Source organism: Capricornis sumatraensis, chromosome 15 (assembly GCF_032405125.1).
Source record: "Capricornis sumatraensis isolate serow.1 chromosome 15, serow.2, whole genome shotgun sequence".
In the NCBI taxonomy this organism is placed as follows: Eukaryota; Metazoa; Chordata; class Mammalia; order Artiodactyla; family Bovidae; genus Capricornis; species Capricornis sumatraensis.
The window spans coordinates 26,541,826-26,564,143 of NC_091083.1; the positions used below are offsets into that span (position 1 = coordinate 26,541,826).

A 22,318-nucleotide genomic window follows, 5' to 3' on the forward strand; every position below is an offset into this window, starting at 1 on the left:
TGGGCATTCACTTCTAATACAGATTTTGCCATCCTTAACTGTATTGTACTAAGATAACTCTGATATAAATATTTGAGGACTGCTTGACTAATTAAAACAGGACCCATAGATGTGAGCACAGTAGCATAAAATTTGTATCAGTTTCTTTTGGAAAGGTGTTTATTTGCAGCTGCATCTTACTATGTTTTATCATTTTGTCCAATGTGTTCGTAAATAAGGTACTATTCTCAGTTGTCGAAATACAGAACTTACACGCGCGCACTATATGAATGTATACGTGTTTACACTCACCCACCCCCACCCCCCCCACGCAGAAAGGAATCAATTGCCGTATTCCAGAAATGACAATGAAAAAGGAAAAATAAGCAAGAATTATAATTAGACGTCTACAGTCTCATTCACAAAAGGGCAGTGCTGGGGGTTAAGCAGTTGAGTTAAAAAAAAAGCTCAAAACCAAAAACCAACCAGTTGCCTTAGACTGGAGCTTCCCGCAGCTTTCGCGCTGAGCGGGGCGCGGGGAAGGAGTAGCTCTCGGGGCCGGTGGGGACCGGGATCCCGACACCGTCACCACCACCCGCGGAGTCTTTCGGGAGCGCTCCCGCGGGCCCCGCAGGAGCCGGTGACAGTCCTAGGTGAGCGCCGAGCGCGTCCACAAAGCGCTCGGGCCGCCCCTCGCGCTCAGGCGCGGCGGCGGCAGGAACAGAAGGAAGGACGAGACGGAAGCGGCGGCGGCTGGCGGGCGGCCGGGGACGCGGGCCGGGACGCGGGCGGGGAGGCCGCCGGGGAGGCCCCGGGCGGGGAGGCCCGCAGCCCGCGCCGCCGCCGCCGCCGCCGCCCCCGCCGCCGCCGCCGCCGCCGCCCCCGCCGCCGCCCCAGCCGCGTGCGCGCGCGGCCGCATCAGCTGAGCGCGCGGCGCGTGTCACGTGGTGCGCGTGTCGAAGGTCACGGCGCGCTCACAATGGAGCTCTCGGAGTTTGTGCAGAAAGGCTTCCAGATGCTGGCCGATCCCGGCTCCTTCGACTCCAACACCTTCACGCTTCTCCTCCGGGCGGCTTTCCAGAGTCTGCTGGACGCCCAGGCGGACGAGGCCGTGTTAGGTAAGCCGCTCGGCTCTGAGCTGGATCGGCCTGGGTGGAGGGGCGCTCGGAGAAGAGGAGCGAGACCGAGCGAGAAGGGGAAAGCCCCGGGAAGAGGAAGTCTTCGGGCTTTGCCCTTCGCTCCGGACGGAGTGTGGGGATGTGGTTCTGCTAGAACCCACAGCGGACCCAGATCATTGTTCTCTCCTCACTTGGCACCTGCACACCGCAAGCTACACTTTCCTGGTCTGATTTTCCCCTCTCAGGCTCTTTGTTCTTTTGTAAAGCCGGTGTTCAAGTCTTGTTTGTGGCCTAAACATCTCAGGTTTTCACCCTGGTCTTGGGCAGACTGTTTGACACTTGGACTTCATCAGGGCAGCTCCCTGCGATTCAAGCTTTCAGTACTAGGCTGGCGAAGGTTTTAAAGGGTCTGCTTCCAGAGTAATTACTCGGTCAAATAGTGTTGACATTTTCCAGCTTAGAGAATACCTCAAGTTCCTCTGATCAGTCCAACACTCTAGTTCAACATGTTTTGCACAGGTTCCACGCCCAGACTCTTAAAAATGTGGTATATAATGTTCTGTTCCGCATCAGTTATCAGGAAGCAAGTCTGTTTTAAATGGTCCGGTCACTGCGGAGTGCGGTGTCAGTATGGATGGAGGCATATTTAAAGATAGATCGCTTTTAAATGATTTTCTTAATTATAAATATCTCAACAATTCAAATTTTTGTGTTTTTTTTCCTATAGATTCACGAGCTAAACATGTGTACAAAAAGTATGAAAGTGGAAGTTCTTTAAACGAAAATAGTAACCACCACCTGGGTTAATCTCCAAAAAAAAAAAGACTATCGAAGCTTGAAAATATTTTGAACTCTTTCCTTCTCCTCCACCTCCATGTATTAAAGTCCGTGGAACCAGTTACCTACACTAAAATTAATCTTTAGAAGGAAAGTTTATTAATTCTTAAATTTACACCATGTAAATATTTATCTTATTTTCCTCTCAACTTACTCCATCCAGCTTTAGAATGACCACTGTATATTTTACAATAGGACTTTTTTTTTTAAGTATTAAGGTAAAATAAAATGAAGGTAATTTGACCAGGTAACAGCAGGATTATTGATGTGTGCTCTTCATTGTTATGCCATTGACCATATTGCTCATCTCATTTACGTAAAATTTCTAGTCCTTATAGTTGAATTCTTGTTATCTTGTTAGAGTTCTTCACCAAATGAAAATACCTTTTTAGAAACAGGACTATAAAGAATTTATCACAGGCATCATTGGCAATTACTTTTATTATAGATCACCCAGACTTGAAACATATTGACCCAGTGGTTTTAAAACATTGTCATGCAGCAGCTGCAACTTACATACTGGAGGCTGGAAAGCAAAGAGCTGACAAATCAACTCTAAGGTACAGGATTTATTTAAATATCCATTTGTTTTAAAATAGTGCCTTTATGATTCAAATTTCAGTTTTTAAAATGGAGACTAAACTTTGGCTTTTTTTTTTTTTTAGCACTTATCTAGAAGACTGTAAATTTGACAGCGAGAGAATAGAATTGTTTTGGACGGAATATCAGGTTACTTAAATTTTTTAAACTTAACAATTACTATTTTCCTTCTACTCTGTTTGCAAAGACATGTTTTCTTTTTCTTTTTTTCCTACCAGAATAATAGGAATTCCCTAGAAATCCTACTGGGAAGGTAGGTACTGTATAAGGTGTCAAGCTGAGCCACTTTTCACTTGCAGGTATGAATGGAGAGTGCTGGTGTGAAACAAAATAGGACAAAAAACGGGGATCTAGACCAAAAGAAAAGGGGCCAAAGGGCAAGTGAAACAATTGAAGTTAAGCTAATGTTTTTAAAGATAAAGTTTATTGAGATAATTTTTTAAATGCTCTTTTACTATTCAGAACTTGAAATAAAGTTTAACTGTTTTAATTTCAGAATGGATTAAAATTGTGTGTGTGTGGTGCAGGAGGTGGTAGACACCATTGTTGGTAAAGAACAAATACTGAAAGTTTTTCTGTAGCTATTATGTACAAAATTATCATTATATCTTTCAGTATAGGCAGATCTCTCCCACATATAACTGATGTTTCTTGGCGGTTGGAATATCAGATAAAGGTAAAGTTTAACAGATATTCTCTAGGGTAATTTAGGGAACTTTAAAAAAAAAAAGAGCTAAAGACTGAAATCTCTGTGTTGTGTTGTTTTAGACCAATCAACTTGATAAGATGTACAGACCTGCATATTTGGTGACCTTAAATGTAGAGGTATTTATACAGAAGCCCTGTCTAAAAATTTATGTATAATGAAATTTTCAATTTCCTTGATTTAAATAAAACAGCACTTTTTTCTTCCCTAGAACACTGACTCCCGATCCCACCCAGAGATTAGTTTTAGTTGCAACATGGAACAATTACAGGTACAGTATTAGGATCTGTGAATATGCCTATCTTCTTACAGATTTTTAATTGCAAATTATGCCCATGGAAAGTTCAAAAGAAAATTAACCATCTGTCAGTAGATAATGAAGGTTGGTTAAGGAATTGTTGGGAAGGGGGCTTCAAAAGCAATATTTTAAAATAGGCTTTTGAAATTAAGATGTTAATAGAGAACTGGTCTGGTTTGCTGTTCCCTTCAATTAAAATAAAACTTGTAGTGTTGAGTGTAAATTCTATTTGTGATGTGTTTGAGCCAGTAAGACAAAGGAAAAGAAAGCTTGGCTTTGAAAAATGTCCTCTTTGCTTTCAGAAATTTAATTAAACTTTCAAAACATGATTTTTAAACAGTGGTTTTAAATGACTTTTTATAAAGGGGCAAGTTACAAAAACTCTGAAACTGTTTATATTGCCTGTGTAAGTCACTGGGGACATTCAAAATTACATTGATTAATAGACATGACAACGAATTTATTTCTTAGCATTTAAAAAAATGAAGAACATCTCTTGAAATTTTGATGGAATTTTTTCCAAAGGAATCTCCTGCAGAGTCGTTTTAATGTAACCATTAATTGAACTTTAAACTTTCAAAAGATGTGAATATAGCATTATCCTTGTTAGATAACTTGAGAAATTTAATTTTGGTAAACCTTTCGTGTTCAGAAGATTTAGTCAGAAACTGTATTTCACATCTGAGGGCAAGCATTTTGAAGATGAGATACTTTAGAGGAAAATTTTACTTTGATAGTGGTTTGTCAAAGGTTTAAAATCTTGAATTTTAAATTGTTTAGAAAGTGTCTCCCGACTTTTTTCTTACATCTTTCTCAAGCTTGGATACTTCTTTCGTGCGTTTTATCCTAAAAACGAGCCATGATATACATCTTTCAGGACTTAGTAGGAAAACTTAAAGATGCTTCGAAAAGCCTGGAAAGAGCAAGTCAGTTGTAACTTGGGAAAGTTAACGATCTGCCCGGATCTAGTGGAAGACCAGGAACGTCTTGCCGTCCGCTGAACTATCATTTCTGCGAGTTGGATGTCTTCCTTTTCAGAACAGATTTTTTTCTTTTGGATTTCTGTCCCTCATAAGTTTTGACACTTAATTTTTTTATACCTGTGGAAGGGTTAAGAGGGAATTTCTGCCTAAGTATTTGAATTTTTAGTATTATCCGTACATTTGATCCCATTTGATCTTTTCCACGTCTTCCAAAAGGAAGTAGACAGTATTACATTCTGAATAAATAAGTTGTTCCCACAAAAAGAGTGGTGAGAGTTTGTCTGGATTTGAGTTTGTTAATTATTACTTTGAAGACATAGACACGATTGGCGTTAACTTTTAACGATCTCCTCTCCTCAGGATTAAAGTTAAACACACTGAAAAGGATGCCATCTCCGGGGTTGCTTGAAGACCCCAGCTTCGGGACGTGGGGAGCGGGCGCGGTCGCCCAGCGGCGGGAGCCCGTCCGTTCCGTTAACTGCGCCCGAAGGCTCGCCCGCTGCCCGACCCTCGCCCGCGGGGCTCCCGAGGCCCTGCAGGGCCGGCCCCGCGCAGAGCCCCTGCCCGGAGCGAGCGGCTGCCCGCGCGCGCCCCGCCTCGGCCACTGGCGGGCGGGAAAGGGGGCCGGCGCGGCCGCGGGAAGACTGGGGCGGGCGCTGTTGTTTCCGCGAGCCCAACTCGGGCGCAGGTTCCGCGACGCGGCGCCGGAGTCTGGGCCGCAGCCCGTGGGGCCGAGCGGGGGCTGTCGGCCGGCGGTCTCCTCGCGGACATGTGTGCCGCGGGCGGAGACGGACCACGGAAAGAAAGAAATAACGGGGGTTGGGGTGGGCTGAGCTGCGTGCGGGGCCGGAGCGATGCCCGCGCCGAGAGCAGGGTGGCGCGTGTGGCGCTGTGGAGAAATGTCTCCGCAGCCGCGCCAGCACCGCCGCCGCGCCGAGCGAGGAGGAGGAGGGGGCCGGGTCGCGCTACTCCGAGGGGAGGGGGCGGCCGCGGGCCCGACTACACCGACACTAATTCCCAGGCCGCCCTTAAGGAATGAGGGGAGCACGTGACCCGGTGGGGGGGCGGCGGGGGGAGGGGGCGGGCGGACTCTGAGCCATTTTGGAGCCGGTGTCAGTTTCCACTCTGCCTTCAGCGGTGCATTTTTTTTTTTCCACCCTCCCCTCCCCCGTCCTCAGCCTTCCTCCCCTCCCCCCGCCTCTCCGCACGCACACACACGGCGCCCCCCACCCGCCCTCCTCCCCCACAACGGCAACTATGAAATAATAATCGTAGTATTAAAGGCAGAGATCGGGGCGAGACAATGGGGATGTTGGCGAGGGAGCCCCGATCCGGATTAGAAACACCTCCCAGCCCCGCAGAATAATACTGATCGCGCCCCCTCCGCGCGCTCCCTCCCCCGAGTGCGGAGCGGGAGGAGGCGGCGGCGGCGGCCGAGGAGGAGGAGGAGGCCCAGGAGGAGGAGGCGTTGGAGGCCAAGGAGGAGGAGGAGGAGGCCGCGGAGGAGGAGGAGGCCGAGGCGGAGGAGGAGGAGGAGGAGGCCGGGCTCGGGAGGCAGCATGAGCCGAGCGCGGCGGCCGCCGCTCCTCTCGGCTGCGCTCGTTGCCCATTGACAGCGGCGTCTGCAGCTCGCTTCAAGATGGCCGCTTGGCTCACATTCATTTTCTGCTGAACGACTTTTAACTTTCATTGTCTTTTCCGCCCGCTTCGATCGCCTCTCGCCGGCTGCTTTTTCCGGGTACGTAGGAGGCGAGGCGCCTCCGGGACGGGGCCTGGGGGCGGCGGGGGCCGCGCTGGACTCAGGCCGGCCGCGGGTGGACGGGGAACGGCCCCCCCCCCACCGCGCCTCGCCCGCGCCGGCCGGGAGGGCGCTGACAGCGTGGGCGCCGAACCCCGCTCCGCCGCCCGCCGCCGCCCGCCGGCCCCGCGCGCCGCCCGGCCCCGCGCGCCGCCCGCGCCCGCGAGCGCGCGCCCGCCGCCGCCCGCCGACTCCCGCGGCGCCGGGACCGACCCGCAGCCCGCGCCGCGCCGCCGCCGCCAGCCGGCCTCGGCGCCGCTCCAGCCGCCGCCCGCTCCAGCCCGGACGCGCCGCGCGCGGCCCCACGTTTTAGTTCCTTTCTCCCCCGATCGCCCCTCTACACCCTCGCGACGCACATGGCCCCCGAGAAGAATACTTCTATTTGCAGCCTCTGCGGCTCTCCCGGCCACGGCGCCCTTTGTTGAGAGGTAGATTTTGATGAAACGGGGACGGGTGCCTGAAATCGGGAGCTGCTTGGGTCAAGTGGCTTCCCTCCTCTCCCGAAGAAAGGGCTTTGGAGGGGTTTAAACAGCCAGAGAACGCCCCCATTTTATAGGGACGGGTTGCTTGGGGGGCCGCGATCCCGCCAAGGTGGATGTTAGGCTGAAAGGAGCCCGAACAAAAATGTTATTAACTTAAGTTGGAGGGACACTTGGGTGAATTTAGATGGCTTGTAAGATGGCGGTTCCCAGTTGTTTCCAAGGTCTCCTGCGTTTGTGTTTAAAATGGTAAAGTTTTCAAGGTGTTATTTGTTGAGAGTCTCGGATAAGTTCTGCAAATATTACTTGGGAGGTGCTCAATGGGAAGTGGGCATTTCAAATTTGGAGCTTTTTTTGGAGTAATGATGGTGAGTGGACGTTAGTCTTGCAAGAGGTTTCCTCTTTTTCCTTTTTCTTTTCCCCCCCGTCTCAGAGACTACAGTTTTGTGTGTGTTTGTTTGTTTCTCTTTTTTCCACCTCTAGTATGGGATGCACTTAGAACCATGACTTAAGTCTACAACGTTTTATAGGTTTTACTAAATGTCAGCATAGGTCATGTGGTGAAGAGATGCTTTGGAGAAAGGAGCACTAAAAAGTTGATGGCATATGTTTATGCAGTCTTTTGGGTTTGACAGCCATGTAGCACGATCATTTTCCTAGAGATTTACAGTTAATAATTGGAAGTAAACAGGTATAGAGACTTTGATCATTCCCAATTGCAATAAAAGGATTTAGTGGGCTTAGTGGTCACGGTTCAGTATCTGAAATAGAAGCGTGTATTAATCCCTTCCCAGAAAGTAGGCAAAATCCTGGGCATATTTATTCAAATACAAATGCAGGTTGGTGATGCCTAGAATGTTATGTGTACTTCAACTTATGTTTTATAGGAACCTTAACCCCCATGTTCTGGAAACATAAGCCACACTATAATCTAGAAACTTAAGGATGCCAATTGTTAACAGCATATGCTAACTTAAGACTATATTAACATTTGAGTTTTTTTAAAGTAGAATTCCTTTGAGGTTGATTTTATGAGCAAATTTATAAATTTTTAAATAATTAAGTTAATTTCCATACATCTGCACCAAAGTGCAGGTTTGAAATAACCTCCCTGTATAAGCTTACACCTAGTAACAGTATCTTTAAAGCCATTAAGCCGCTGTGTATGCATGTGTGTGTTTGTATACACACACACACGCTTCTGTAAGAAAATTGAGCATTTAGTTGTACTTAAGTCCATTAATGCTCTACCATTAAGTTTTTGGATGTGCATTCAGTGCCCCTAAAAGGTGAAATTCTCCCTAGGAGTCAGGTTAACCCCAACTTTACCCATACTTGTATTGGGCTGGGAGCCCCAACTGGGGTTATGGAGTTCATTTGCATTTCTTAGACTGCAATAGTCAAGCTGATTGTTAACATAAGAACTTGCTTCTGTTTTCCTTCATTTTGACATGACTGGTGTTAGGCCTCCAACTAAACTGACTGCCCCAACTAAACTGACTGCCCCAACTAAGTATGTTATAATGGCAAGTTTTAACTATTGAGTATTTTTCCATAGTATGTTTGGTGCCTTTTTGCTTGCTTAACTGGCAGTTTCTGTGGTGGAACCTAGAAGGTTTTCCTTTCTAAGGTGCAAGAGATTGTTTCTGAAACTCTTATCAAACATGTCAGATGTTTTGGAAGTCTTTATTAGGCTGCCAGTGCCTTCAAGTGGTATAAAAAGATAAAGAACTGATTCTTACACAAGTAACAAAGTGATACTTACTAGCACTATAAATGGTTATAGGGTTGTGGCCAAATTCTTCTGAATTGAAGTAAAGGAGTTGTGTGAATTAAGACTTAAGATGAATTTGAAAGGGTTTTGGTCAAGTACGTGAGACTTAAATCTGACTGTTTTCTGTCTTAATATTTGTGTTTGTCTGGTGTTGGTTTTATATAGAGGAAAAATTAAGGCAGCTGTTTTTATTAATGCCCCTTCCTGAACTTCAGGGTTCTGTGGCATTAGCATGATGTGCTTTCACATGGAGACAGAAGTATCACCTTGCTAACTGTATATCTTGGAAAGGTCCTGGTGTTTCACAAGGAGAGTTTTCTTTCAGAACCAAGAAGGCTTGTCTTTAATCACCAAGTACAATAGAATTAAATATTGCTACTCTTTAGGGACACTGCTCCATCCACAACTCCTCTATAACCCCACTTAGATTTATAGTAACAATATGTTGACAATATTCCTCTAAACAAATCTTCCGAAGATAACTGAGGAGTCACACATGATGTTTTCTGGTTGAAGTCACTGGTTGCCAACTGTGGTCACTTTTCATAAAAGAGGCTTTGTTTTATTTTTACCATTCCCCCCCGCCCCTTAGTACTCCAAAGCTTTTAATTTCAGCCATTGAGCTGTGTTGAGTAGTTTTTCCCTCTTCTGCATTGAAATTCCCTGAGAATTAAAACCTCAGATGCATCTTCAAGTTTCACCAGTTCCTAGATTTCTATTCAAGGCAGCTTTGAGAATGTGCTTCAGAGAAATCTGGAAGCTTAGTCTTATTTCAGATTCTGAAATGAATGAAGTGGGAGTAAGAAATGCATTTTTCGAGCATGCTGCACGAAGTAATTGACTTCCCTTATTGTCCACTGGTGTATTGTTGCTGACAGTTCCCCCCGCCGCCCCCTCCCCCGTGACTTTTCTATAATATATGATATCTGTTGGGAATGTCATTTCATTGTGTGGAGGTTTGCTTGGAGGTTAGGCTGGTTTTTCTCCTATGGATGCTCAGGGCTGATGACAAGGTGTTGATTTAGCGTTGGGTATGGGCTGGTCACATGGTTCTTTAACTTATTGTCACCTTCGTCGATTCAAGTAGTTTTTCTTGTCTCCATCCAGCATAGTTCAGGTAAAACACAAGGCTTTGTACTCGCCTCCTCTGCGGTAAAACAGATTTCAGTTTTCAGCCTTTCCAAGACTTTCTATCGCTCGTCTAATCTGCAGAAGAACTTCCTACTAGGGAAGAAAGCATTAAAGAGGTTTATTTCAATAAACATCTCTGCAATTTGAGCCCTGATGGTTTCGGGCTAAGTGCACAGTTGGCAATTCTCAAAAGATTCCTTCGTGAAAATTTTGACCTAGTGATTGCTAATTGGAGAGACCGAGTCAAGATCTGAAAGAAGCTCTTCGCGCCCGAGTCCACATGGAAACAGGCCCCCAAGAATGTCCGAAATGGCCGAGAGTGCGGTTTTGCATTTTCCCTTACCACTTCACGCTCCAAGGTCCCCCAGGCTGCCTACCGGGTCGCCCAGCTGGGGATCCTGCTCCCCAGCGTTAAGGGGCCTCGTGGGGCCGCCCCACCCCCGCGCCTCGCGCCCGCACCCCACCCCGCCCCCGCGCCGGCCCCGCCCCCCGCGCCGTGCCGGCCCCTCCCCCGTGCCCGCCGCCGCCGCCGCCGCCCGGCAGCCCCGCACGCCCGCCGAAGCTCCGGGCTCGGCCCGGCTCCGCGCGCGGAGTTGCAGCGGTGGCCGGATGCCAAGTGTAAGTGTAAGTTGCTATGGAAACCCCGACAGAGGCAAGTTCCGAATCCGGAGCGAGACGGAGCCCCGGGCGCCGCCGGATCCGCCCCTCGCATCCCGGCCCCCGGGCGTCCGCGCGCTCAGGCCCCAGCCCAAGGCCGACTCGAGGTGCTTCTCCTGCGGCCCGAGCACCCAGCTCCGGAAATGCCAGGGATGCAGATAGAGCAGAATTTGCTTTCCCTTTGTATCACGTCAAAACGTGCCAGGTTCTGGTGGCTGGAACCGCCTAAAACAACCGGAACCCTTGGGAAGCGGGGGCATGCTCCAGGATTTTCGATCAAAGAGCCATAAGGAAGTTTTACGATAAATTTGGAGTCCTGGAACAACCCCTCGCGGTTGGTAAATATCTGCGGGGAGTGTGTGGCGTCTGCAGCAGCCGTGGAGCTGCTGGGCTGGAAGACAAATGGAAGAAAGCGACCCGAATACTCTCAGCTCCCAGCCCCCACCTCAGACCTTTTCTTCTCCCTCCTGGAATGACCTGAGGGACCAGATATTACTTTTCTTGGATTCTTTTTCACCTTTTCAGTAGAATTGATCGAGGTCTGATCTGTGAATTCCTTATGTAGAAGACGTTGGGACAATCCTGCTGTACAGTGTTAAAAATGCATTTTATGAACTCCAACATTTCAGAGCGTATGGTTCCTGGGAGTTGGAGATAATCTCGATTCTCTTTCTGTGAATTATAGCCAGTATTACTTTGTCTTGCAGGATCTTTTATCAAGCAGAAATGCATCGAACAACCAGAATCAAGATCACTGAGCTAAATCCCCACCTAATGTGTGTGCTTTGTGGAGGGTACTTCATTGATGCCACAACCATAATAGAATGTCTACATTCCTGTGAGTACCAAGTTTTAGACCTTTTTATGTCGTGCATATTTAACATCTTGTCCTGAAATTTGAAAACTAACAATTCTGGCTCTCCTTAAGAATGTTGGTGCAAAGTGAAGAAGTTGTTTTCTTCTCTTGTATTTAATGACTTTTTTGTTAATGCGTATAATAAAATATTATTGTGTAAGTATTCTCAGGCTATCAACTGAGTTTGTTTAATTATAAATACCTTTTGGCAGTTAGCATTTTGTTACTACTAGTTCCCTCTTTCTGACACTGATTTTATTGTTTAGCATCTAATTCCTGAACTGTAAAAAATGTATGTTTTTACTTCTAGTCTGTAAAACGTGTATTGTGCGTTACCTGGAGACCAGCAAGTATTGTCCTATCTGTGATGTCCAAGTTCACAAAACCAGACCACTACTGAATATAAGGTAATAAAATGTTTAAAAATCATTGTTTGTAATTTTTATTGGAATTGTAGTACTTAATAAATTATAAATCTATACATAAATATTCAATAAATTGTTGAATTTATTGTTTATTTCTTCACACAAAATTTACCCTTCAGTCCCCATCTGATATACATGTTTTGTACAGGGTAGCCCCCTTCATTTCTTGGCCATTTTAATGATGACTAAACAGATTTTGAGTTTTTTTAACCATCTTTTAGAAATCGAATTCGTTTTCCATTTTTGCATTGCTTTATTGACCTTGTGTCAGGCAAGAGTGAATGTGTTTAAACTGCTTCCATTCTCTCTTCTTTATTCTCTTTCATATTAGCTAGTTTGGTCATTTGAAAAGCACACTTAGTGAAATGTGAAGAATGTATTAGTGAATATAAAATGAAATATTCTTATACTAATTTAAGACAGTGCTACCACATAAAGAACTTTTATCCCCATAATTATGTTGATGTAGTTATAGACAGTGTCACAATCAAGTTAAATACTATAACACAAAGAAAACAAAGAATGTGTTGCAATGTATGAACATTATAGTTTTTGCTATATTGAAAATTTATTTTCTAATTTATTCTCTCAGGTCAGATAAAACTCTTCAAGATATTGTATACAAATTAGTTCCAGGGCTTTTCAAAAGTGAGTAACTTGCTTAAAAATAAACATTTTAAAAGTATTTACCAGTTTTACCTGCTATACCAAATATTTGTCTTTTTATTCTCTTTAGATGAAATGAAGAGAAGAAGGGATTTTTATGCCGCTCATCCTTCAGCTGATGGTAAACTCTTTGGAATAAGTAGAGTTCCATGCTTCTATGTATGTAATATTTCATTTAAATGTTTAGTTGTTAAAAGTTGAATTTTAAAATGTCTTTATAGCTGCCAACGGCTCTAATGAAGATAGAGGAGAAGTTGCTGACGAAGATAAGAGAATTATAACTGATGATGAGATAATAAGTTTATCCATTGAATTCTTTGACCAGAACAGGTAAATTCTTTAGGAAATATGTTTTATGCTAATATATTTATTAGATACATTGTTTGCTTAATAAATTATTTGTTTTTTAGATTGGATCGGAAAATAAACAAGGACAAAGAGAAATCTAAAGAGGAGGTATGTTCCATGGACAAAAACACATTGTTTAGATTCTCAACTTTATGAGAGTGTATGTTCCCCTTTCGAATATCCTAGGGTCGGATGATGCTATCAAATAGAAGAAAATCATCATAGAAGAAAATCATCATATTTGATGTTTTAGAGTTGATCTATATCTGATAGTTAATAGATGGAATTTATATATGATTATTATGCTTACAAAATATTTTCAGTAATATTTAATACTTTGATATACTGAAGGAATCTGTTCATCTAGTATTTATAATAATTGCACATTCAGACTATAGTTGATAACAGTCTAATCTCAGCTTTGGTGTTAGTACCTTTTATCATACTCAGACATCTATCTAATTGACTTAGAAAAAAAAAGTTGGGAATTTTAAAAATTAACTTTTCTTAAATATGCTTTTAGGTGAATGATAAAAGATATTTACGATGCCCAGCAGCAATGACTGTAATGCACCTAAGAAAGTTTCTCAGAAGTAAAATGGATATACCTAATACTTTCCAGGTATCTACTTTATGGTTTTCATGCATTTGATGTAAATGCTTTTTTAAAAAATTCAGTGACCTTTTTCTTTTTGCATTCTAAACCCAAAAAAGCAACTTTTTTTTTTTTTAAACTTGGTACTTTATTTGAAACTAGCTCTTTAAATGTTTGGTATGGATCCTGTTTTATGCTATGAAAGCAAATCCCTTAATGATTTCAAGAAGTTTTTCCTCATTTGAAGTTCCAAGAGGGATTCTTGCTTTGTCCAAATGTTTGGAGAAAGTGTTTTCTAAAAGTGTTTTTGGTTTTTTTAATCATTTTTGGATTATATTTAGATGATCAGAAAATCTATATTCACCATAATTGTTTGTGATGCTTAATTGAAGTGTTGTTTATCAACAGATTGATGTCATGTATGAAGAGGAACCTTTAAAAGATTACTATACACTAATGGATATTGCCTACATTTATACCTGGAGAAGGGTAAGCATACCTGATGCTCATAGATTATTTTGGTAAGCTGTACATTAAGATCTAAGACTGATTTTTTTTTCCCCCCCTCTTAACTTTGTAGAATGGCCCACTTCCTTTGAAATACAGAGTTCGACCTACTTGTAAAAGAATGAAGATCAGTCATCAGAGAGATGGACTGACAAACACTGGAGAACTGGAAAGTGACTCTGGGAGTGACAAGGCCAACAGCCCAGCAGGAGGTATCCCCTCCACCTCTTCCTGTTTGCCCAGTCCCAGCACTCCAGTCCAGTCTCCTCATCCTCAGTTTCCTCACATTTCCAGTACTATGAATGGAACCAGCAGCAGCCCCAGCGGTAACCACCAATCTTCGTTTGCCAATAGACCTCGAAAATCATCAGTAAATGGGTCGTCAGCAACTTCATCTGGTTGATACCTGAGACTGTTGAGGGAAAAAAAATTTTAAACCCTTGATTTATATAGATATCTTCATGCCATTACAGCTTTATAGATGCTAATACATGTGACTGTCGTCCAATTTGCTTTCTTTTGTAGTGAAGTTAAATTTGACTATGAAAGATGGACTAGATGTGATATTCATATGGACGTTAATGGAAAAGAAAGATCATTTCTCGAAAGAATTAGTTTCAGAGAAAGCAGGCAAGATGTTTTTCTGTGTTAGGACCGATGTGAAATGGTTTCTGTCACCATTGTTTGGATTTGAAAATCTTCTGCAGTGGATATAAACATTGGGCCGTAGTTTGTTAATCTCAACTAACAAAACCTCCATTACATCCTCCTTGATTGTTCTTGTTATTATGCTGTTTTGTGAACCTGTAGAAAACAAGTGCTTTTTATCTTGAAATTCAACAAATGGAAAGAATATGCATAGAATAATGCATTCTATGTAGCCATGTCACTGTGAATAACAATTTCTCGCATATTTAGCCATTTTGATTCCTGTTCGATTTTTTACTTCTCTGTTGCTACGCAAAACCGATCAAAGGAAAGTAACTTCAGTTTTACAATCCGTATGCCTAAAAGCGGGTACTACCGTTTATTTTACTGACTTGTTTAAATGATTCGCTTTTGTAAGAATCAGATGGCATTATGCTTGTTGTACAATGCCATATTGGTATATGACATAACAGGAAACAGTATTGTATGATATATTTATAAATACTATAAAGAAAATATTGTGTTTCATGCATTCAGAGATGGTTGTTAAAATTCTCCCAACTGGTTCGACCTTTGCAGATACCTACGTTTGAGCCTTATCAGCATAGAATATTTTTAACATGGATATCTAATTCTAACTTCTGTTCCATTGGAAGCAATTGGCATTATTGTCATATGGATTTTTCTCTAGTAATACCTTTTACTTTTAAATTTAATTGCTGCATTAAAGGAAAACTTTTCACTAAGGGATTTGGAAATGCTGTCGTCATTTCCTGTTGCTTACGATGGTAATTAATGTGTTTTTAACATGTATATTGATCACTGTAATTCTAAGCGATTTTTAAATAAGCCAGGTTGCTGGAGAAAGAAAATTTTTATCAAATTATTTTAATATGTGGCATAGTGGAAATCTCAAATTTAAGAATTGCTTTTACAATTATAAACAGTGGAATATACCCTCTCTGTAACGTCTGGAAATAGAAGCAATTTATTGTGAGCTTCTACAGGTAGTTTTGAAATAGAGTGAGCATGTTGAATTTAAAATATGAATATGTCCCCCCAAATTTTCAGATTGTGTTTTGCTTTGGTCGAACTTGGTGTGTGTTCATCACCCATCAGTTATTTGTGAGGGTGTTTATTCTCTATGAATATTGTTTCATGTTTGTATGGGAAAATTGTAGCTAAACATTTCACTGTCCCCTGTCTGCAAAAGAAGCACAATTCTATTGCTCTGTCTTGCTTATAGTCATTAAATCATTACTTTTACGTATATTGCTGTTACTTCTGCTTTCTTTAAAGATACAGTAAAGTTTTATGAAACCACAAATACATATATTTTTATTTTGACCTAAATTTGTACAGTCCCATTGTAAGTGTTGTTTCTAATTATAGATGTAAATTTAAATTTCATTTGTAATCGGAAAAAATCCAATAAAAAGGATATTCATTTAGAAAATTGCTAAGGCTTTAATAAAAATTTGATATGAAAAGCACAATGTGCAGAAGTTTTGGAAACCCTGTTGTGGATTACACCAGGTAAAGGCTAAAGAACATCCATTGCTGTCTTAGTGATGTTGCTGAGAGTACATGCTTTGTTGTATAATTGCTTGAAAGCCCAATGGAAAGATGTATCTGTTTATTTACTTTATAATCTTTGAAGTAAAAGTTACTCATGTTTGCCAATTTTGGTGAATTTAACTTATTTTTCTAGGTTTTTCAAGTGTTTCATGATGTTATCTAAGACAAGAAAAAAAGTTAATGAAAGTTTCAAGTGATGTTTTTACTTTGGATATGACCATGAATATAAAAAATGAAAAAATATTTTCAAAGGCTAAAAACTTCAAGTGCTAGTGGACTGTCATTTGACTTAACACAAAACCAAGTTGTAGGACCAACACAGAACTCAAAAGAGTTTATGTCTCAACTTTTTATGGATTTATTTTTGAATTTACTTAATAAAATATCAGATACTGCATTTATAGCTCACCTAACACTATTTTCTCATCCTTGAAACCATGTCCATTTATTTTGTCTGAAAGAGGAATTTTCCCCCAGTCAATGTGAAAATTGCTTAAGCTTTAAAGGCTATTTCAGCTAAAATTTGTCTTTAAATAGAAGAAAGATTACAAGGTTTTTTATTCTCTGTAACCAGCCATCATACTTGACAATTAGGCTTTAAAACTTTTGCTAAACTACCACTTTAAATTTCAACCTTAAAAAAACCCATAGCTGCTAGCTTTCTAACTCTTAGTAGTCAATGCAGGAAACATGAAAAGTAGGCTGTAAGTTTGGCTGTTGGTTCTGAAAAGTATTCTGGGATTCTATACCACAAAGTTAGAGCTAAAAATATTCCACAGAAAACACCTAAATTGATTTCACAGATTTTAGCTTAAATGCAAAAAAAGAATGAGGCTGGTTCCTGTTGTGTAAATAGTGATCTATCTTGCTTTACACGTGCATACCCCTTTACAAGTACTTTTTGCTTTCAAAATTGCCGGCCGTTAATTGCTTTGAGTTGAAAAAAAAACGTTGCCCTTCAGTTGACTTCACCTACCAACCCATAGTGCTTCGTTTCCACATTCGTATGTGCAAATGTTAGGACCTCTGGAGGTACAATGCAACCGGCAGAGTAAGCTATTAGGGCTTTTCCTTCATCCTTTCCTCTTATTCTTTTCCCAGTATTAGAGTTGCAGTTAACTTGTGGTCTTTTGGTACACTCACTGTATAGGCCTATTAAAAAGTTTTGGTATGAAAAATTAATAGGAACATAAAAAGATCCCATGTGAAATTCTACTTGCACTGGCCAAGGAGAAATGAAAATGTTTGTTTTTTTTTTAAAAAATAGCTTATGTTCACTAACCTTTAGAGGAGATAGGATTTTAATTTTAGAAACTGCACATTGAATCTACTCTCCTTTAGAACCCTGAGGTGAAGGAAGTGTTATTTTTGTCCATTTCTCTTTATACTTTAAAAGTTTTAAAAATACATCTTTTTCTTCTGGGTATTCCATTGCCCTGGAATGACAGTTGGAAATTCTGCTTTAGTTTAGTGCTCCAAGAAATGGAGGCTCCATGTTACTTTGAAATACAATGATTGTTTCCTCCATACAATTTTCCTCCCGTGTTATCCAAAACAAAAGGTCTTGATGAAATGACATTTTAAGGGGCCATTAAGAGGAAAAAAAAAAAGTTTAAGTCTTGTAAGATGTAAAGAGCCCAGAACGCAGCTCCAAGGTAAGGCTCTTGGGTTAGATGAAGTCATTTCTTGAGGATGGTTCTTCAAGTATAAAATGAACAGTACAACAGGTGATTATTTCTAAGGTTGCTTTAAAAAAAATCCTGATTCATCCAAAATAAACTGGGACCACAAAATTCAGATAGATGGGTCCTTTACAAGGAAGAGAAAGTATCACATAATAGAACCTCCCAGTAGATCAGACGTGGGAAATACCCCGCGAAGCCTTTCCATCGCCTTAAAAATCTCAAGATCGCCCAGTTTTGATTATGAAAGTCTCCGAAAATGTTTACACAGTCGAGTGTTTCCTGTTTCCGCAGTTAATTTTTTTTAACGTTTTTTTCTTCTTTTGGTTCTTGAAACGGATTTCCTTTATTTGCACCAGTTTCTTTTTCTGAGTGTGCAATTTCTAGAGGTCTCACATGAAGACTTCACCACCAACTTTATGTCTTCATCAAGTCGACGACATCAAAAGTCATTTATCACTGGAAAGGCTATTCCAGGATCGTTGGCAGTTTTCTCAAGAAGTTCCAGAACATGTGGAAAACTCACGCGAAGTCTCATTTAACCCTCTAGAGGAATAGTAAGCACTCAATACAACTTCCAATGAACGAGTTAAATTACTTCCATTCTTCTGACTCTTGTCTTAAAATATCCTTTCCTGAGGCTATTAGAAGGGACTTCCTCAAAATAGCAAATGATGTTCCCTCAGACTCAGCTACATTTCAATGATTTAAAAAAAGTTACTTCTTGCTCTGTTAGGTCGTCATTAACTCCAAACTTCAAAGTGAACCTGATTTCAAATTCGGTGCGGATTCGGCGCTCTCCAACCCTGTCCTAAGTTAGCTGGAACTCAACTGACCCTCGGAAGGCTGCGGACCAGGGTACTCCCGAGACGCGTAGAAAATTGGGATGGGCGGAATGAGAAAATTACAGATACGGATATAGAGGTGACTGGAGTCGGCGATGTCGATCTAGGGGCTCCAGTCTTAGGTCTAAGTGCCCCCAAGAGTGGAAATATTCAAAGAAAGCCGAAGAGAGGAGCGCACGGCGCGGCTTGGAACATAAAGCGGGGGCGAGGGTAATTAGGCTGGAAAGAGCAACTGCTTTAAAAAAGAAAGAAAAGGAAAGAAAAAGGATTCTTCTGTTCAGGTATCGTGTGGAAAGGGCACAGGACGCCCGCCTGGAGAAAATGACCTTCCTTTCCCGGTAAATGACCTGCCTTCCCAATTAGGGAGCATTCACCGAAAGGACGGGTTAAAGAGGAAACGACCCTTCTGCCCGCTTTATTTTTTAACTAGCAGCACTCTGAGGACTGCAGAGAGCTGCAGCCCAGCCCTCCGCCTGGGAACACGCCGTGGGGTTCGGCCCTGCTCGGCTCGCGAGCCCAGGCCGCGGGGCACCGGGAGGCCATTTTGCGCGTGCGCCGCTCGCCTCGCGCCGCCCGCAGCTCGGCGGACTCCGCTCCCGCCAATTTTGAAAGCTAGATTCTCAGGCCCTGGCAGGCTGGGGAGAAGGGGAAACGAAGTCCTTTCTCCAAGTCCGGACCCCGTGGCGAGCTGCGGCGACAGCCGGGTGCATGCGACCTCACAAGGCGGCCCCCGTCCGGCCGAAGCTTTTCCACCGAGCGGGATACCGAGGCGCGGCAACTGGCCCCCTGTCCTACGTCCCCAGGAGGCGGCGGCTTCGCGTGCAAAGCCCTCAAAAGCGCATCCTTACGGGGGCCATTCCAGATCATTGTCTCGCTTTGCCCCTCTCCCTGTGGCTGCTTCAATCCCTATTCTCTTGCCCCTTCAATAAAAGGTGTCCTTGGAGTTTGGGGTTTTGTTGGAAAAAAATTGTAAGCCAAATTATTAATCAATATAAAACTGCCATCCTGGGGGTTCCTAAAGGCTGAGCTTCATGGACTGGAAAGACCGATGGGAGAGAGTCCTTAACCCTCTTAACAGGCCGAACTTGTCTAATAGGTGGAACGGGCTTTAATACCCTGGGAAGGAAACTTGACCAGGTGATAGTGTCGAGGAAGTGAGTGGCCGCGCGACAGGAATCTCAAGATCTGGGCGAAGGACCACACTTCGGGACCCAAAGGCAACGCCTAGGTCTCCGGCCAGGGCAAAACTGGAAGGTCCGGAGGCCAGGAAACCCCGGCGGGGCAGAGGATCGGGCGGTCGGAGGTTGGGACGTCGCCTCACCAGGACGCAGCGGTTTCCTGCAGAGTCCGCGCCTGCCTGATTCCCTGGGGGCAGAAACGCTTTTCTGGCCCAGGACTCCCACGTGCGCCCAAAAACCGGGAGAGAGAGGGACGGCTTGGGGAGAGGGGTATGGGTAACTGCAGAGAAGTGAAAGCGGCCTAAAATGGGCGACACCCGGCGAGTCCTCTTTATCGGCGCAGACTGCAGGGGCCGCCATTTGGTGGCGGATTTCGGTATTTCTGTAGCACGTTGTGCTTAACTTCACAACTGGCTGGTCTACGTGGCACGGTAGTTTCGGAACCGCAGTTCTTAAAGATGCAAATTTCCCCTGCCCACCTCCAGCCCCCCGCCAGTCTCCAGGGATCCCCTTCCCTCCCCCACCTCTGGTGGAGGGCGCGGCGGCTCCGCTCTCCCTCGATCCCGGGCGGGGACCTTTCCTCCGGCTCCACTGGCCTCCACGAACGCCCAAGAGCTAGTGTGATGAGGGGTGGCGCCCAGCGTAGGACTAACGAGTGTTTTCCTCCCCGTTTTCCCCGAGATTGCGAGCCCGAAGCTTTCTCCCCCGAGGAGAATCTCATTTCCTTGGCGGGGCGGTGATGGGCATTGTCTTTTTTGCAGGGACCGCATCCCAGGTCTGGGCTCTCCGCCTCACACCTCTCGGAAGCAAGGAAGAGAAAGGCGGGCCAGGCCTGGCGGGAAGGGACGCACCCGACGAGAGGCGGCTCCTCCCTAAGTGTCGGGTTAGCCTCCCGGACTCGCGATTGCAGCTCGGCCCGGCGCCCTACGGAGACCCGGGGGAGGTAAACACCTCTCGGGAGTCTCAGGATCTCGGCGGGCGTCACCCTGGGTCACCCTGTCTTCGAGGGTCACCATAAAAAGCCTCCGAAGCGCGAGGTGCCTATCGAGTGGAGAACAAAGGGCCGAGGGGCGAGCGCGAGGCGAGTCCGCGCGCGGTTGCCCTTGGCTGGGTCCAGCTGGCAGGCGGGGGGCACCGGCAGTGCGGACTCCGAGGACGGAAGGGAGCCGGCGGGCGCCCTGGGAAGTCCGCGGCCCCCGCCCACCCCGGCCGACTGGAAGAGCCCCCAGTCTTCGAGCCAGAGCTGCCATGTTGCATTCGCGGAGGACACCAGTGATTTGACGCTCCCGAGGCAGAGACACCCCCGACCCAAGAGCCCCTTAGGGGAGCCCTACGACCGTCACAGCCCGAAGGGATGGCGGGGCGCTGGAGGGAACCCGATCCCCGCGAGATGCGGAGCCGGCACGGCCGCGGCGCCGCCGCTTCCCCTTGCCACCTTCCTTCCAGGGGCTGCGGGGCTGCGCGCTCGGCAGAGGCTCGGTTGCCAGTAGCAACCACACGACGGCGATTTGCAGCCAAGGCTGCAGCCGCCAGTACAGCCGCCGCCGCCTCGTACATCTCGGTGTCTAGCATTCAGAACCCTGGGGGTTGCCCTCGCTGACATCTCCCGCCCCCGCCCCGGGGTCCTCATCCTCCGGGACCCACAGCTCCGCTCGAAAGCAAGCTCCCCCGGCTCGGCCCTGCCCCCACGCAGACAATAGACAAATAGGCTCCGAGCACACTGCAGCGCGGTGCTGAGCCGGCACCTGAGCCCCCGGGATCCTGGCGCTCGGCTTCGTCCCAGCCCCAGGTGCCCTTTTCTCCAACTTGAGCCGAAATTCTTTGTCAGTGGCCAGTCCATTAAGAAGCTTTTCTCGACATCATCAGTAAGGATAGTGGTAAAGAAAGAAGTCAAGACAAGACGCCCACTCCCTTTTTAGTAACATCGACACAAAGAGCTAAGGGTTGTGTTTGGTCTTGGTAGCGATGGCTTCCCTCTGGGTTAGAGCCACAGGCAAACCGTACCGTCTTCCCTCTTCTTTGTCTACCACGAATATTTTGCATGAAATTCATAATATAACTTTCCAACATTACCTCCATATACTTGTCTTTTACAGAAGTGGATGGAGCACTTTTTTTCTCCTTCATTTCATTTGATGAACCACACCAGCCTTGGTAATGAGGACTGAGTGGTCTGATGCTTAAAGAAAATAATTGACATTAACCCTTAGGAATCTTTCTGCCTTTTCTAATATCTGTGGCTCTAGGACATTGATTTACTTTTTAAAGAACTCTTGTTAATGTTTTAAAGAGGTTTTTATTGAAGAAATATCTTCAGAGTATCCAGCACAATCTCTTGATTAAGCTAGTAGGATAACCCAGGAAACAGGTGCGTTGCCAAATTTCATCGTTCTTACCAAATGTCCCAGTTTTCAAAAGCCATTAAGTTGGAGTGTTCTTCCTAGATTGACATTTAATGTAAGTCACAGATGTGCTGAAATTAAGTTTAAAGCTCCTTGAGGACAAGCACCTATCCTGTTTATCTTTGCATGCTCCGGGGTCCTTTTAACATAACTCAACAAATATTTACTGAATTTCCAGAGGATTCCTGAAGTTCAACAACGCTTATGAGAAATAAAACTTAACTAACA

General features: G+C 44.5%; 3 protein-coding genes across 3 annotated transcripts; all 3 read left to right on the forward strand.

Annotated features, from left to right (window-relative positions):
- Positions 1-951: 951 nt before the first annotated feature.
- Positions 952-4,765, forward strand: COMMD3 (COMM domain containing 3). Its single transcript, XM_068986709.1, has 8 exons — positions 952-1,097; positions 2,383-2,494; positions 2,600-2,663; positions 2,753-2,787; positions 3,150-3,210; positions 3,303-3,359; positions 3,452-3,511; positions 4,416-4,765. Exons 1-8 carry the CDS (start codon positions 959-961, stop codon positions 4,473-4,475), a joined length of 588 nt encoding a protein of 195 aa, XP_068842810.1. The 5' UTR covers positions 952-958; the 3' UTR covers positions 4,476-4,765.
- A 610-nt stretch (positions 4,766-5,375) lies between these two features.
- Positions 5,376-6,751, forward strand: LOC138091648 (myristoylated alanine-rich C-kinase substrate-like). The gene is made up of 3 exons (XM_068987563.1): positions 5,376-5,569; positions 5,926-6,171; positions 6,268-6,751. The coding sequence occupies exons 1-3, from the start codon at positions 5,376-5,378 to the stop codon at positions 6,749-6,751; spliced, it is 924 nt and encodes a 307-aa protein (XP_068843664.1).
- On the forward strand, positions 6,095-16,004 carry BMI1 (BMI1 proto-oncogene, polycomb ring finger). The gene is made up of 10 exons (XM_068986708.1): positions 6,095-6,259; positions 11,068-11,198; positions 11,527-11,623; positions 12,234-12,289; positions 12,378-12,428; positions 12,529-12,637; positions 12,718-12,763; positions 13,179-13,277; positions 13,659-13,739; positions 13,831-16,004. The coding sequence occupies exons 2-10, from the start codon at positions 11,087-11,089 to the stop codon at positions 14,158-14,160; spliced, it is 981 nt and encodes a 326-aa protein (XP_068842809.1). The 5' UTR covers positions 6,095-6,259; positions 11,068-11,086; the 3' UTR covers positions 14,161-16,004.
- Positions 16,005-22,318: the final 6,314 nt, after the last annotated feature.